Source organism: Bufo gargarizans, chromosome 3 (genome assembly GCF_014858855.1).
Source record: "Bufo gargarizans isolate SCDJY-AF-19 chromosome 3, ASM1485885v1, whole genome shotgun sequence".
NCBI classification, from domain to species: domain Eukaryota; kingdom Metazoa; phylum Chordata; class Amphibia; order Anura; family Bufonidae; genus Bufo; species Bufo gargarizans.
In genome coordinates this window covers 590,769,459-590,783,884 of record NC_058082.1, presented here as the reverse complement: position 1 = coordinate 590,783,884, position 14,426 = coordinate 590,769,459, and the positions used below count along the sequence as shown (strand labels likewise).

Here is a 14,426-nt window from a genome sequence, read left to right as displayed (position 1 = left end):
GAGGGGGGCTGCTGCTGTGTGGGATTGTATGGAGGGGGGTTGCTGTGTGGGATTGTATGCAGGGGGGCTGCTGTGTGGGATTGTATGGAGGGGGGCTGCTGTGTGGGATTGTATGGAGGGGGGGGCTGCTGAGTGGGATTGTATGGAGGGGGGGCTGCTGAGTGGGATTGTATGGAGGGGGGCTGCTGTGTGGGATTGTATGGAGGGGGAGCTGCTGCTGTGTGGGATTGTATGGAGGGGGGCTGCTGTGTTGGATTGTATGGAGGGGGGCTGCTGTGTGGGATTGTATGGAGGGGGGGCTGCTGTGTGGGATTGTATGGAGGGGGGGGGCTGCTCTGTGGGATTGTATGGAGCGGGGGGCTGCTGCTGTGTGGGATTGTATAGGGGGGCGGCTGCTGTGTTGGATTGTATGGAGGGGGGGCAGCTGCTGTGTGAGATTGTTTGGGGGGATGACTGTCTTGTGGAATTATGCCGAGAGGGGGATGGGATTGTATGCTGAGACTTATTTGCATATTAATAAAATGCTTGATTTCTGTACATCCAATCTCTGTAGTTAGTTTACTATGGGTAAGGGTACATTCATACATTCCCCCCCCCCCCCAGCATACAATTCTCAGCCCCTCCTCAGCAGTCACATCCCCCCCTCCTGCACTGTCACATTCCCCCCTCCAGCACTGTCACATCCCCCCCCCCCCCCAGCACTGTCACATCCCCCCCCTCCTGCTGTGTGGGATTGTATGGAGGGGGGCTGCTGTGTGGGATTGTATGGAGGGGGGGCTGCTGTGTGGGATTGTATGGAGGGGGGCTGGTGTGTGGGATTGTATGGAGGGGGGGCTGCTGTGTGGGATTTTATGGAGGGGGGTTGCTGTGTGGGATTGTATGGAGGGGGGCTGCTGCTGTGTGGGATTGTATGGAGGGGGGCTGCTGTGTGGGATTGTATGGAGGGAGGCTGCTGTGTGGGATTGTATGGAAGGGGGGGCTGCTGTGTGGGATTGTATGGAGGGGGGGGCTGCTGTGTGGGATTGTATGGAGGGGGGCTGCTGTGTGGGATTGTATGGAAGGGGGGCTGCTGTGTGGGATTGTATGGAGGGGGGGCTGCTGAGTGGGATTGTATGGAGGGGGGCTGCTGTGTGAGATTGTATGGAAGGGGGGGCTGCTGCTGTGTGGGATTGTATGGAGGGGGGTTGCTGTGTGGGATTGTATGGAGGGGGGCTGCTGTGTGGGATTGTATGGAGGGGGGGCTGCTGTGTGGGATTGTATGGAGGGGGGGCTGCTGTGTGGGATTGTATGGAGGGGGGCTGCTGCTGTGTGAGATTGTATGGAGGGGGGGGGGCTGCTGTGTGGGATTGTATGGAGGGGGGGCTGCTGTGTGGGATTGTATGGAGGGGGGGCTGCTGAGTGGGATTGTATGGAGGGGGGGCTGCTGAGTGGGATTGTATGGACGGGGGGCTTCTGTGTGGGATTGTATGGAGGGGGAGCTGCTGCTGTGTGGGATTGTATGGAGGGGGGGGCTGCTGTGTTGGATTGTATGGAGGGGGGCTGCTGTGTAGGATTGTATGGAGGGGGGCTGCTGCTGTGTGGGATTGTATGGAGGGGGGTTGCTGTGTGGGATTGTATGCAGGGGGGCTGCTGTGTGGGATTGTATGGAGGGGGGCTGCTGTGTGGGATTGTATGGAGGGGGGCTGCTGAGTGGGATTGTATGGAGGGGGGGGGGCTGCTGAGTGGGATTGTATGGAGGGGGGCTGCTGTGTGGGATTGTATGGAGGGGGAGCTGCTGCTGTGTGGGATTGTATGGAGGGGGGCTGCTGTGTTGGATTGTATGGAGGGGGGCTGCTGTGTGGGATTGTATGGAGGGGGGGCTGCTGTGTGGGATTGTATGGAGGGGGGGCTGCTCTGTGGGATTGTATGGAGCGGGGGGCTGCTGCTGTGTGGGATTGTATAGGGGGGCGGCTGCTGTGTTGGATTGTATGGAGGGGGGGCAGCTGCTGTGTGAGATTGTTTGGGGGGATGACTGTCTTGTGGAATTATGCTGAGAGGGGGATGGGATTGTATGCTGAGACTATTTGCATATTAATAAAATGCTTGATTTCTGTACATCCAATCTCTGTAGTTAGTTTACTATGGGTAAGGGTACATTCATACATTCCCCCCCCCCCCCCCCCCAGCACACAATTCTCAGCCCCTCCTCAGCAGTCACATCCCCCCCTCCTGCACTGTCACATTCCCCCCTCCAGCACTGTCACATCCCCCCCCCCCCCCCCAGCACTGTCACATCCCCCCCCTCCTGCTGTGTGGGATTGTATGGAGGGGGGCTGCTGTGTGGGATTGTATGGAGGGGGGCTGCTGTGTGGGATTGTATGGAGGGGGCTGCTGTGTGGGATTGTATGGAGGGGGGGCTGCTGTGTGGGATTTTATGGAGGGGGGGTTGCTGTGTGGGATTGTATGGAGGGGGGGCTGCTGCTGTGTGGGATTGTATGGAGGGGGGCTGCTGTGTGGGATTGTATGGAGGGAGGCTGCTGTGTGGGATTGTATGGAAGGGGGGGCTGCTGTGTGGGATTGTATGGAGGGGGGGCTGCTGGTGGGATTGTATGGAGGGGGGGGCTGCTGTGTGGGATTGTATGGAGGGGGGCCTGCTGTGTGGGATTGTATGGAAGGGGGGCTGCTGTGTGGGATTGTATGGAGGGGGGGCTGCTGAGTGGGATTGTATGGAGGGGGGCTGCTGTGTGAGATTGTATGGAAGGGGGGGCTGCTGCTGTGTGGGATTGTATGGAGGGGGGTTGCTGTGTGGGATTGTATGGAGGGGGGCTGCTGTGTGGGATTGTATGGAGGGGGGGCTGCTGTGTGGGATTGTATGGAGGGGGGGCTGCTGTGTGGGATTGTATGGAGGGGGGCTGCTGCTGTGTGAGATTGTATGGAGGGGGGGGGCTGCTGTGTGGGATTGTATGGAGGGGGGGCTGCTGTGTGGGATTGTATGGAGGGGGGGCTGCTGAGTGGGATTGTATGGAGGGGGGGCTGCTGAGTGGGATTGTATGGAGGGGGGGCTGCTGAGTGGGATTGTATGGACGGGGGGCTTCTGTGTGGGATTGTATGGAGGGGGAGCTGCTGCTGTGTGGGATTGTATGGAGGGGGGGGCTGCTGTGTTGGATTGTATGGAGGGGGGCTGCTGTGTAGGATTGTATGGAGGGGGGCTGCTGCTGTGTGGGATTGTATGGAGGGGGGTTGCTGTGTGGGATTGTATGCAGGGGGGCTGCTGTGTGGGATTGTATGGAGGGGGGCTGCTGTGTGGGATTGTATGGAGGGGGGCTGCTGAGTGGGATTGTATGGAGGGGGGGGGCTGCTGAGTGGGATTGTATGGAGGGGGGCTGCTGTGTGGGATTGTATGGAGGGGGAGCTGCTGCTGTGTGGGATTGTATGGAGGGGGGCTGCTGTGTTGGATTGTATGGAGGGGGGCTGCTGTGTGGGATTGTATGGAGGGGGGGCTGCTGTGTGGGATTGTATGGAGGGGGGGCTTCTCTGTGGGATTGTATGGAGCGGGGGGCTGCTGCTGTGTGGGATTGTATAGGGGGGCGGCTGCTGTGTTGGATTGTATGGAGGGGGGGCAGCTGCTGTGTGAGATTGTTTGGGGGGATGACTGTCTTGTGGAATTATGCTGAGAGGGGGATGGGATTGTATGCTGAGATTTATTTGCATATTAATAAAATGCTTGATTTCTGTACATCCAATCTCTGTAGTTAGTTTACTATGGGTAAGGATACATTCCCCCCCCCCCCCCCCCCCCAGCACACAATTCTCAGCCCCTCCTCAGCAGTCACATCCCCCCCTCCTGCACTGTCACATTCCCCCCTCCAGCACTGTCACATCCCCCCCTCCTGCACTGTCACATTCCCCCCTCCAGCACTGTCACATCCCCCCCAGCACTGTCACATCCCCCCTCCTGCACTGTCACATCCCCCCTCCTGCACTGTCACATCCCCCCTCCAGCACTGTCACACTCTCTCCCCTCTCAGTGCTACAGACGCTGCTGAGCCGCCGTCCCTGACCTCCCTACTGTGCAAACAGAGCACGCTGGTTGCCGCCGACCCACGTGACATAGGGATGTCACGTGATATTCTAACGTCAGGAGGTCCTCACAGAGTATTATATTCTTACCTTACCCCGTGATGGCCGTGCCCCGGTTGGTTCTTATCTTCAGCGGGAAAAGGAAATCAGGGAAAGATTATATCACGGAGCGGCTCCGAGCTAGGTGACCGGAAAGGGGGAGGGGCAGAGTGTTGGTGAGGAGAGGGGGGAGGGGGGCAGAGTGCTGGTGACAGGAGGGGAGGGGGGCAGAGTGCTGGTGACGGAGGGAGGGGAGGGGGGGGGACAGGAGGGGAGGGGGGGGCAGAGTGCTGGTGACAGGAGGGGAGGGGGGGGCAGAGTGCTGGTGACAGGAGGGAGGGGGGGGGCAGAGTGCTGGTGACAGGAGGGGGAGGGGGGGGCAGAGTGCTGGTGACAGGAGGGGAGGGGGCAGAGTGCTGGTGACAGGAGGGGAGGGGCAGAGTGCTGGTGACAGGAGGGGGCAAGTGCTGGTGACAGGAGGGGAGGGGGGCAGAGTGCTGGTGACAGGAGGGGAGGGGGCAGAGTGCGGTGACAGGAGGGAGGGGGGCAGAGTGCTGGTGACAGGAGGGGGGGGGCAGAGTGCTGGTGACAGGAGGGGAGGGGGCAGAGTGCTGGTGACAGGGGGGGGGGGGGCAGAGTGCTGGTGACGGAGGGGGGGCAGAGTGCGGTGACAGGAGGGGGGGGCAGAGTGCTGGTGACAGGAGGGAGGGCAGGGCGAGTGGTGACAGAGGGGGGGCAGAGTGCTGGTGACAGAGAAGGGGGCAGAGTGCTGGTGACAGGAGGGGGGGGCAAGTGCTGGTGACAGGAGGGGGGGGCAGAGTGCTGGTGACAGGAGGAGGGGGGCAGAGTGCTGGTGACAGAGGGGGGGCAGAGTGCTGGTGACAGGAGGGGAGGGGGGCAGAGTGCTGGTGACAGGAGGGGAGGGGGGGCAGAGTGCTGGTGCCAGGAGGGAGGGGGGCAGAGTGCTGGTGACAGGAGGGGAGGGGGGGCAGAGTGCTGGTGACAGGAGGGGGAGGGGGGCAGAGTGCTGGTGACAGGAGGGGAGGGGGGGCCAGAGTGCTGGTGACAGGAGGGGAGGGGGGGCAGAGTGCTGGTGACAGGAGGGGGAGGGGGGCAAGAGTGCTGGTGACCAGGAGGGGGAGGGGGGGGCAGAGTGCTGGTGACAGGAGGGGAGGGGGGCAGAGGTGCTGGTGACAGATGGGGGAGGGGGGGCAGAGTGCTGGTGACCAGAGAGGGGGGAGGGGGGCAGAGTGCTGGGACCAGGAGGGGGAGGGGGGCAGAGTGCTGGTGACAGAGGGGGAGGGGGGGCAGAGTGCTGGTGACAGGAGGGGAGGGGGGGGGCAGAGTGCTGGTGACCAGGAGGGGAGGGGGGGCAGAGTGCTGGTGACAGGGAGGGGAGGGGGGGGGCAGAGTGCTGGTGACAGAGGGGAGGGGGCAGAGTGCTGGGTGACAGGAGGGGAGGGGGGCAGAGTGCTGGTGACAGGAGGAGGGGGCAGAGTGTGGTGACAGTCGGGAGGGGGGCAGAGTGCTGGTGACAGAGGGGGAGGGGGGCAGATTGCTGGTGACAGGAGGGGAGGGGGCAGAGGTGCTGGGTGACAGGAGGGGGAGGGGGGGGGGGCAGAGTGCCTGTGGACCAGAGGGGGCAGACCTTTGCTGGTGACCAGGAGGGGAGGGGGGCAGGAGTGCTGGTGACAGGAGGGGAGGGGGGCATGAGTGCTGGTGACAGGAGGGGAGGGGGGCAGAGTGCTGGTGACCAGAGGGGGGAGGTTGGCAGGAGTTGCTGGTGGACAGGAGGTGAGGGGGCAGAGTGCTTGGGACAGAGAGGGGAGGGGGGCAGAGTGCTGGGTGACAGGAGGGGAGGGGGGCAAGGAGTGCTGGTGACAGGAGGGGAGGGGGCAGAGTGCTAGTGACAGGAGGGGAGGGGGGCAGAGTGCTGGAGTGACAGGAGGGGAGGGGGGGGCAGAGTGCTGGTGAGATGAGGAGAGGGGGAGGGGGGTGCAGGAGTGCTGGTGACAGGAGGGGAGGGGGGCAGAGTGCTGGTGACAGGAGGGGAGGGGGGCAGAGTGCTGGTGAGGGGGAGGGGGGCAGAGTGCTGGTGAGGAGAGGGGGAGGGGGCAGAGTGCTGGTGACAGGAGGGGAGGGGGGCAGAGTGCTGGTGACCAGAGGGGGAGGGGGGCAGAGTGCTGGTGACCAGAGGGGGAGGGGGGCAGAGTGCTGGTGACAGGAGGGGAGGGGGGCAGAGTGCTGGTGACAGGAGGGGGGAGGGGGACAGAGTGCTGGTGACCAGAGGGGGGAGGGGGACAGAGTGCTGGTGACCAGAGGGGGGAGGGGGGCAGAGTGCTGGTGACCAGAGGGGGGAGGGGGGCAGAGTGCAGGTGACAGGAGGGGAGGTGGGCAGAGTGCTGGCATTTTTGGGGTGATGTATGACCCCTTTTTTTCCTCTGGTGTCTTTCAGTTTGGGTGGGGACGTGTGCGCCATCCTGCGCTTGTCTGGGCCCCTGAAGCAGCAGTTTGCTCTGGTAAGTACTGCCTGTGTGGCCCCTGCACATCCTCTCCCCAGGGCCCTGAGGGGCGGCCCACTGCTGACACACATGGGGGTAGCTCAGCAGTCACCCTGCCCCCTCCCTCCTTCCACAGGAGCGGGGTCTGGACTTTGAGCGCCTCCTGGATGCCACTGAGTATAAGGAGCGGTACCGGGCCGACATGATCCGCTGGGGGGAGGAGAAGAGACGAGCGGACCCCGGATTCTTCTGCCGTCTGATTGTGGAGGGGGTGACGCAGCCGGTGTGGGTAGGAGACCACGCTTCTTCTGTTGCTTTGTGGTGATGTGCCATCCAGGTGGCGCTGTCTGATGCAGAACGTCTCTGTCCTCCCAGATCATCAGCGACGCCCGCCGCAGGTCAGACGTGGACTGGTTCCTAGAGGCTTACGGGGACGTGACACAGACGGTTCGTGTGGAGGCCTCTATAGAGAGCCGGCAGTCTAGAGGATGGGTGTACGCCCCGGGTGAGTCCCTCACTGACCTCCACCATATTCCCCTTTAAGACACACACATTCCCGGACCCCAAGCAGTGACCCGGACTCTTTCTGTGCAGAGGTGGATGATGCAGAGTCGGAGTGCGGCCTGGACACCGGGGTGACGTTTGATTGGATCATCACCAATGACGGGGACGAGGTGTCGCTGGATGAGCAGCTACTTAAAGTGAAGGCCTTTACCCTCAGCAGACTGACGCTCCCGGTGTGAGGGCTGCAGCGGGATCTGTGACAATCATCAGTACTTTCAGGCGAGCATGAGACGGACTCCTGTGACGAATGGTCTGAACCTTCATCTGTAACAGTCCTGATTAAAGGGGTTGTCCGAGTTCTTTGTTCTTTGTATGTTTCTAACTAGGCAAATGTAAGAGCTTTACAATTCACTTACTTTATCTCCAGTTGCTCCTCTCTCAGATTTCACTGAGGGTCACATGACCTGTGATGTCAGCTTCTCTCCCTGCTCTGATGGTGCACAAGCCTGAGAGAGCAGATATCAGTCTGTACAGGAGATGTCACTGTGCTGGCCACGCCCCCTGCACTGCCAGCTGCGGCTTATTGCTCTCTCCCTGGATTCTTAACCCCTTCAGCAGCACAGACTCGGGGCTGAAGGCTTTACTGAGTAGCTGCAGGCAGTGAGGAGACAAATGCTGGGCACAGGAGCTGACAGAGGAGTTTTGCACAGCATTGCACAACTGGTAGGGGGAAGATCCTGTGTGCATCAGCAGTGTCATTGTACAGCTGGGACTTGTAGTCCTATACATACATGCTGCTGAGTCTCCCAGCAGTCAGACGTCACTCAGGGCAGCACTTCAGTATTCACTCCCTTTGCAGAGCAGGGGGAGGGGCAGAGATTGTTGTTATTGCAAGTAAACAAAGGGCCAGAAGAGAACCAGGGAAATGAGGAAATAGATTTTTTTTTGCCAAAAACTTGCTTAGCTCAGTTATATATTGCTGCCCATCAGATTTACAGTGCTATATATATTTTTTTTCATAAGCCGGACAACCCCTTTAAAGGAGATAGAATGGCATCTTGTGTGCGGGTGATGTCCTCTGTCACGGGTCATATAGACCCCCCCCCCCCCAGGGACCTCGAGCACAGGAACAGTCCTCCCCTCCCCCCAGGATGTAGAGCATAGGACACATAGTCCGCTGAGCGCAGCTGCTGAGGGGGAGTCGTAGTCCGCTGAGCGCAGCTGCTGAGGGGAGGGGGTCGTAGTCCGCTGAACGCTGCTGCTGAGGGGAGGGGGTCGTAGTCCGCTGAGCGCTGCTGCTGAGGGGGAGTTGTAGTCCGCTGAGCGCTGCTGCTAGCCAGTGCCGGTGTAGCATTACATTACCCTACTTCGTGAGATTTCCCTACCTCCTGACTTCCCGTCGCACTGCTAATGACGTGAGGAGGCGTTCCTGAGTTTTGACGATCTGCGCATGCGCAAACCGACAGTTTATGGAAAATCTCAGCGGAGTTCAGCTTCACACCGGGACACTGCGCATGCGCCGGCCGTAGTTAGCCGCGCTTGCGCACTGGGTCGTAATATTTCCCTACTGAGGCTCTCCTGCGCATGCGCAGTGTCCCGGTGTAAAGCTGAACTCCGCATAGATTTTCCATAAACTGTCCGTTTGCGCATGCGCAGATCGTCAAAACTCAGGAACGCCTCCTCACGTCATTAGCAGTGCGACTGGAAGTCAGGAGGTAGGGAAATCTCACAAGGTAGGGTAGTATAACGCTACACCGGAATGGTATGTCCTGCCGCTGACATTGTGAACTCCATCTTGTGAGAGATTACAGCTCCGGAGTGATCATGATACAGGAGGCGGGGGTGCTGCACTGTGAGTCCAGTGTCCTAGTACTGCCATATCCTCACACCACCATTAATTTCTAGTCTGCAGGGGGCACCCTACTCCAGTCACATCCAGAGCTGCCCTCACTAACCTGCAGTTACATCAGATCTTATACTCCGGTCACATCCAGAGCTGTCGTCTGTGTTCTGTACATATGAGTGGAGGTTGGTGACTGTGCAGATGTTCGGGGGAGGATTCTGTGTGACCAGATATTTACATTTATAGGCACAGAAGGAAGAGTTAAAAGCTCTGCTGTCTGTCAGGGACGGGAGGAACATCACTCCAGGACTGGCAGAGGAGAACATCAGACTGAAGGACGCCCTCCTGACAGAAGAGACCGCGCACCTCTCTGCCAAGAAGGAGCTGCTGAATGTGCAGGAGAAGCTGGAGGTCCTGGAGAGCGGTGGTGTGGAGAAGGAAGCTCCATCTGGCCTCTTTGTCCTTCATGCATCTCCATCCTTCCTTTTCCATCCCTGTCCTTCCTGCTTCTTTGTACTTCTGCCATCACGAGTCCCCTTCATATGATTCTCCATCCTTAAAGGGGTTGTCTGCTTTTTACTATTGATGACCTATCCTTCGGATAGGTCAATATCAGGTTGGTGGGACTCCCGGCACCCCCGCTATTCACTTCTATGGGCCGGCTCTGTAGTATTACACAGAGCAGGTAAACGGAGCAGAGAAGGCGGCGCTGGTATGAGCACTGCGGTCTCTTCAAACAGCTGATCGGCAGGGGTGCCAGGAGTCAGATCCCCCCCTGATCTGAGATTGATGACCTATCTTGAGGATAGGTCATCAATGGTAAGAAGCAGACAACTGCTTTAATGCTTTCCCTTCATGTGTGGCTCTCCTGCCTTTGTACTTGTTTTCGCCACGTTTCATGCTTCCTCTTCCTTCATACTTTTCCTTCCTTTTGTGCTTGTTCCTTCAGTCTTCTCTGCCCTTCTTATTCATGTTTCCTCTTCCTTCAGACTTCCTTCCTTCATGAATCACTTCTGCCTTTCGCTATAAAAGTATAAAACCCTGTCCCAGACCGTTGCCTGTGTGAGTGTGTCCTTCCTGCAGGCATTGAAAGCAGTGTTTGGTGGACGGCCCTGCTTCACCGCTTCTCTTCTTGTCCACACTAGGTTGTGCTTTGTTTGTTTTTTGTGTGTGTATTTTATGCCATTTGCGGTTTTAATTTAGCTCTCACTGAACTAATGCACTTTGGAAATAAAACTTTAAAATGTTGCAGTTGTTTCTTGAGTCACTGTGGGGTGTTCTCCTCCTGAGTGGGCAGAGGCCGTTCACACGTAACAGACCCAGGGTGTCCACCACCCTCCTACATGTGACGTACATACACAATCCATCCGGAGACGTGTGTGGACTGAGGGGCAGGTAGATACTATGCCCCTATGGGAAGCAGTGATGGAAAGCAGACCCCAAACCTCTAAGAGACAATCATCCGCCCATCTGCACCCCCTCCTCCATCATCCAATGCAAGAATATTTCCAAGTGGTTAAGACAGTTCCTGAGGCTGCCATCCAAAGTCCACGTGGTGGCTGAAAACCTTCTTTCACTTCATTCTGTGTTTTGTATTTTCACTGTTGGGATTAACAGTTTTAATTAATTACATGTGAAAAGGTTTTCAGCCACCATGTGGACATTGGATCCAGCTAGATAATAAAACACCTGAGTGGCCTCCTCCCCTATAGAGGAGGAACCCTTTTCCCTCAGGAGTCTATATACAGTACAGACCAAAAGTTTGGACACCTTCTCATTCAAAGAGTTTTCTTTATTTTCATGACTATGAAAATTCTAGATTCACACTGAAGGCATCAAAACTATGAATTATCACATGTGGAATTATATACATAACAAAAAAGTGTGAAGCAACTGAAAATATGTCATATTCTAGGTTCTTCAAAGTAGCCACCTTTTGCTTTGATTACTGCTTTGCACACTCTTGGCATTCTCTTGATGAGCTTCAAGAGGTAGTGCGGGACTAGAAAGGGCATAGGAAATCGCCCTTATCAACTTATGCAGTATTTTGAGTAATAGTCTTATATGTGGATATTAGTTTCTCAAGGCTGTTAATTGCCGCATTTATTAACCTTGCCAACTAAACATACTAACAGCTGCATATCTCGACTTTGGATTATTGATCTTTTAATATTTTAATTTTGTGGTGTTTACTTACTCAGCAACTACTATGCTTAGGGGATACATGTATTTGAATTCTGTATAGGTATAGTAGATGGAGGATTTCTGTTATAGGTATTGAATTGCGGATACCGTGGCGCTAAAACGCAACAGTACTAGTTTCTGAAGTAGCACTGACCTGGTGTCCTTTGGTGACTGTAATAGCTATATTTTGGTATGTTCCCTTGCCCCTTCCGGGAAGATGCCTCCTAAACCGGTTAACAGGAAATTGTCGGGGTACTCATCACCTAAAAGTGTAGGCCCGGGTAGCCCCTCAGCAAAAATAGAGAGATTCCTAAAAAAATTAAGACAAGACAAGCTCATAAATCACACCCACCTCAGGAAAGTTCAGGCACCCTTGCTAAAATTGATGTAGGGAGTGATATTGATGGGGGTTCAGCTGGAGAAAATAGGATGGAGCATCTATCCAATCAATCTCTGAAGGAACTCTCTCTAAAGGTGGCATCTGTACAATCTGATATTTCCCTAATAAAAGACAAAATAAACAAGATACGGGATAAAGTTAGGGAGTTGCAGGGCTTCACTAAAGAAATGAAAAAGGATCTGGATGTGACCACGGGGAAAGCCAATGCCTTGGAATCTGAGAACAAAACATTGAAGGATAAATTGGCTTCCCTGGAGGACATGTCCAGAAGATTTAACCTAAGGCTGATAGGATTTCCTGAGGGGGCTGAGGGTGAGGGAGCAGAAGAATTTGTTGGTTAGCAACTAATATAGGAATGGAGTCCCTCTCTCCCTCCTTTTGTGTAGAAAGGGCGCATAGGATCCCGTTTAAAAAAACCTCCACCGGGTAAGAGTGAGATATACCCGGATTTCTCTAGAGATACTCAGGAGAAACGTAGGGCATTTCGTGAGGTGAAGAAACAATTAGCAGCTGCAAAAATTAAATATGCCATGATGTTCCCAGCAACTCTCAGATTAATATATGATGGAAAGACATTGTTTTTCCCGAAATTGGATGGACTAGTACTATGGATGGAGCAAGAGGGTATATTGCTAATTAAATAAAAAGTGGATATGGGCGAAGGGGAGGGGGAGGGGAGGAGTGCAGAGAGGAAGGGGCTGTCGGGGAGGGGTGCTACTCCCTGATGACCAGAAAGAGGGGTTGGGGGATGGAGGGAGGGGATTCGCTGTCTGGGGGCATATCTATGACATACATGCTGGGGAGATTGTACTCCCAAGAATTGTTCTAGACCCCGGATAGGTGTGATCTAATGACAGACAGGCGATCGTGTGTCTAATTGAAACTCATCTGACTACTGAAACTCTGCCGCGCATGAGGAAAAAGTGGGCACAGGCTGAGTACCACTCTTGTTTGTCTTCCTTCTCACGGGGGGTTAGTGTGTATATACACAATAAAGTACAGTATGAAGCGATCGGACAAAGAATAGATAGAGGGCAGGCTTGTGTTTCTCCATTGTAGATGGTCCCGGACAATATGTATATTGGCTTTTGTCTATGTCCCTCCACCCTTCTCCTTGTATGTCATGTCTCAACTCTGACTTTTTAAGTCAGAGAGAGGAATGCCCAATTATATTGCTTGGGGATTTTAATGAAGTTATGGATGGTGCATTGGATAGGATATCCTCAGGTGGAAGGAGCGGGGGGGGGGGGGGAGGATTGGAGGGGCATCGCCATTAGCCAATATATGCCAGGAAATGGCACTAATAGACGTCTGGCGTCACCTATATGGAGAGCTTCAGCCGCTCGTGTACTGCCTTATCCAGGATAGACCTAGCTTTTACCACAGCTAATTTTATCAACAGGATTGTCCGTATGAAGTATAAATCACATACGATTTCAGATCACTCCCCAGTTCTCCTAGTAGTAACAAATCTGGAGGCTGTCGGGAGAGCTCGTACCTTCAGATTGAATCCCCATTGGCTTAACGAAGAGCCCTAAGGGATGGATACCTAGCCTTGCCCTATGTGATGCAGATAATAAATGAATTTGGCATCTTTTCGGGATATGAAGTGAACTGGCAGAAGTCAGCTCTGCTCCCACTAAATAAAACTCCCCCAGTAAGTGTTGGGGAGGTTAGATGTCTAAGGTCAACAGATTCATTGGAATATCTGGGGGTTCGGATCAGCTCTATGGTGAAGGAGTATAAAAAATAAAAAAATAAATATATGTATGGCAAAAGTTGACGCTGGGGCAGGTGGATAGAATTGCTTTGATTAAAATGGTTCTCCTTCCACAGATACTATATCAATTGATTCCCTGTCCAATTTGGATTGAAGACACACACTTTAAATCCCTAGAGAGATTGTTCAATGAACTAATCTGGGGCAGGAAAAGACTACGTATCAAACAGAATTATTTGTGGCTAGCAGAGGAGAATGGTGGTGTGTCCCTCCCTTGTCTACGGGGCTACTTTCTAGCCTCGCAGGTACAGTGGTACATTGCTGCACCTTTTCATACCTTCTTCAAACTTCTTGGAAATTATAGGGGGCCCCAGCAGGACATATTTAGCATCTTAGAAGCTGGGTATATGGGAGAGATGAGAAAAAAATGTAGTATATCGCACTCTATGCAACCCATATGGAATTCACTTAAAGTTACCTTAGGAATTACGCACATATTTTAATTTACCCCTTTATGGTATAATGTTCACTTCAAAGAATTTAACAAGATGCAGGATACAGAATTTTGGGAAAGAAAGGGAATAACCAGGGTTGAGCAATTGATACATAACGGGGAAATTAGGACCTTAGTGGATATACTTGGGCACAGAAATATTGAAATACTGGATAGGTATACATATTTTCAGGTTAAGCACGCATATATGGGCACTAAAGACAAAGAGGTGTTTTCGGTTAAGTCACAAGAATTTATAGATTGGTGCTTTAACTTATATCAGAAAACTATCTCCATTTCACTAATCTACAGTAAATGGAGAGCGGAAATGGCGAAACTGAATAAGTTTAGAAGTGAGATTAAATGGGGTCAAGATATTGGTAATAACAAAACACTAAAATGGGAACTAATTTATAGGAATGTTCGAAAAAATTTCTATATCAGGCAATCACAGGTTAATTTAGTTTAGGATTCTACACCGCTTATACTACACACCCATCTCTTTCTCTTGGTTTTATAAGGATGTTTCAGATGGATGCTGCAGGTGTCAGGCCCAAGGTGAAGATGTTATACATCTGGTGTGGGCATGCCCTCTAATCCAGGATTTTTGGAGTAATGTTTTTTTCTCAGCTCCGTAGATGCTCTTCATGTGATGCGGATATAGATATAACCATTGCGGTTCT

The 14,426-nt window shown here is 54.1% G+C and overlaps 1 protein-coding gene across 2 annotated transcripts; it reads left to right on the top strand.

The window, feature by feature from the left end:
• The first annotated feature begins 4,118 nt into the window (after positions 1-4,118).
• On the top strand, positions 4,119-10,194 carry PMVK (phosphomevalonate kinase). 2 transcript variants are annotated; one of them, XM_044287677.1, is made up of 6 exons: positions 4,119-4,243; positions 6,554-6,617; positions 6,736-6,888; positions 6,975-7,104; positions 7,194-7,382; positions 9,193-10,194. In XM_044287677.1, exons 1-5 carry the CDS (start codon positions 4,161-4,163, stop codon positions 7,340-7,342), a joined length of 579 nt encoding a protein of 192 aa, XP_044143612.1. In that variant the 5' UTR covers positions 4,119-4,160; the 3' UTR covers positions 7,343-7,382; positions 9,193-10,194. The 2 variants fall into 2 exon arrangements, with proteins under 2 accessions (XP_044143612.1, XP_044143613.1); XM_044287678.1 differs by having other exon boundaries at positions 4,140-4,174.
• Positions 10,195-14,426: the final 4,232 nt, after the last annotated feature.

Bases quoted from the DNA above. Each gene is read 5' to 3' on its own strand.
- PMVK (XM_044287677.1), top strand. From the start codon at position 4,161: ATGGCCGTGCCCCGGTTGGTTCTTATCTTCAGCGGGAAAAGGAAATCA. The intron at 6,618-6,735 runs GTAAGTACTGCC...CTCCTTCCACAG, and splicing joins TGAAGCAGCAGTTTGCTCTG to GAGCGGGGTCTGGACTTTGA. The intron at 7,105-7,193 runs GTGAGTCCCTCA...CTTTCTGTGCAG, and splicing joins AGGATGGGTGTACGCCCCGG to AGGTGGATGATGCAGAGTCG.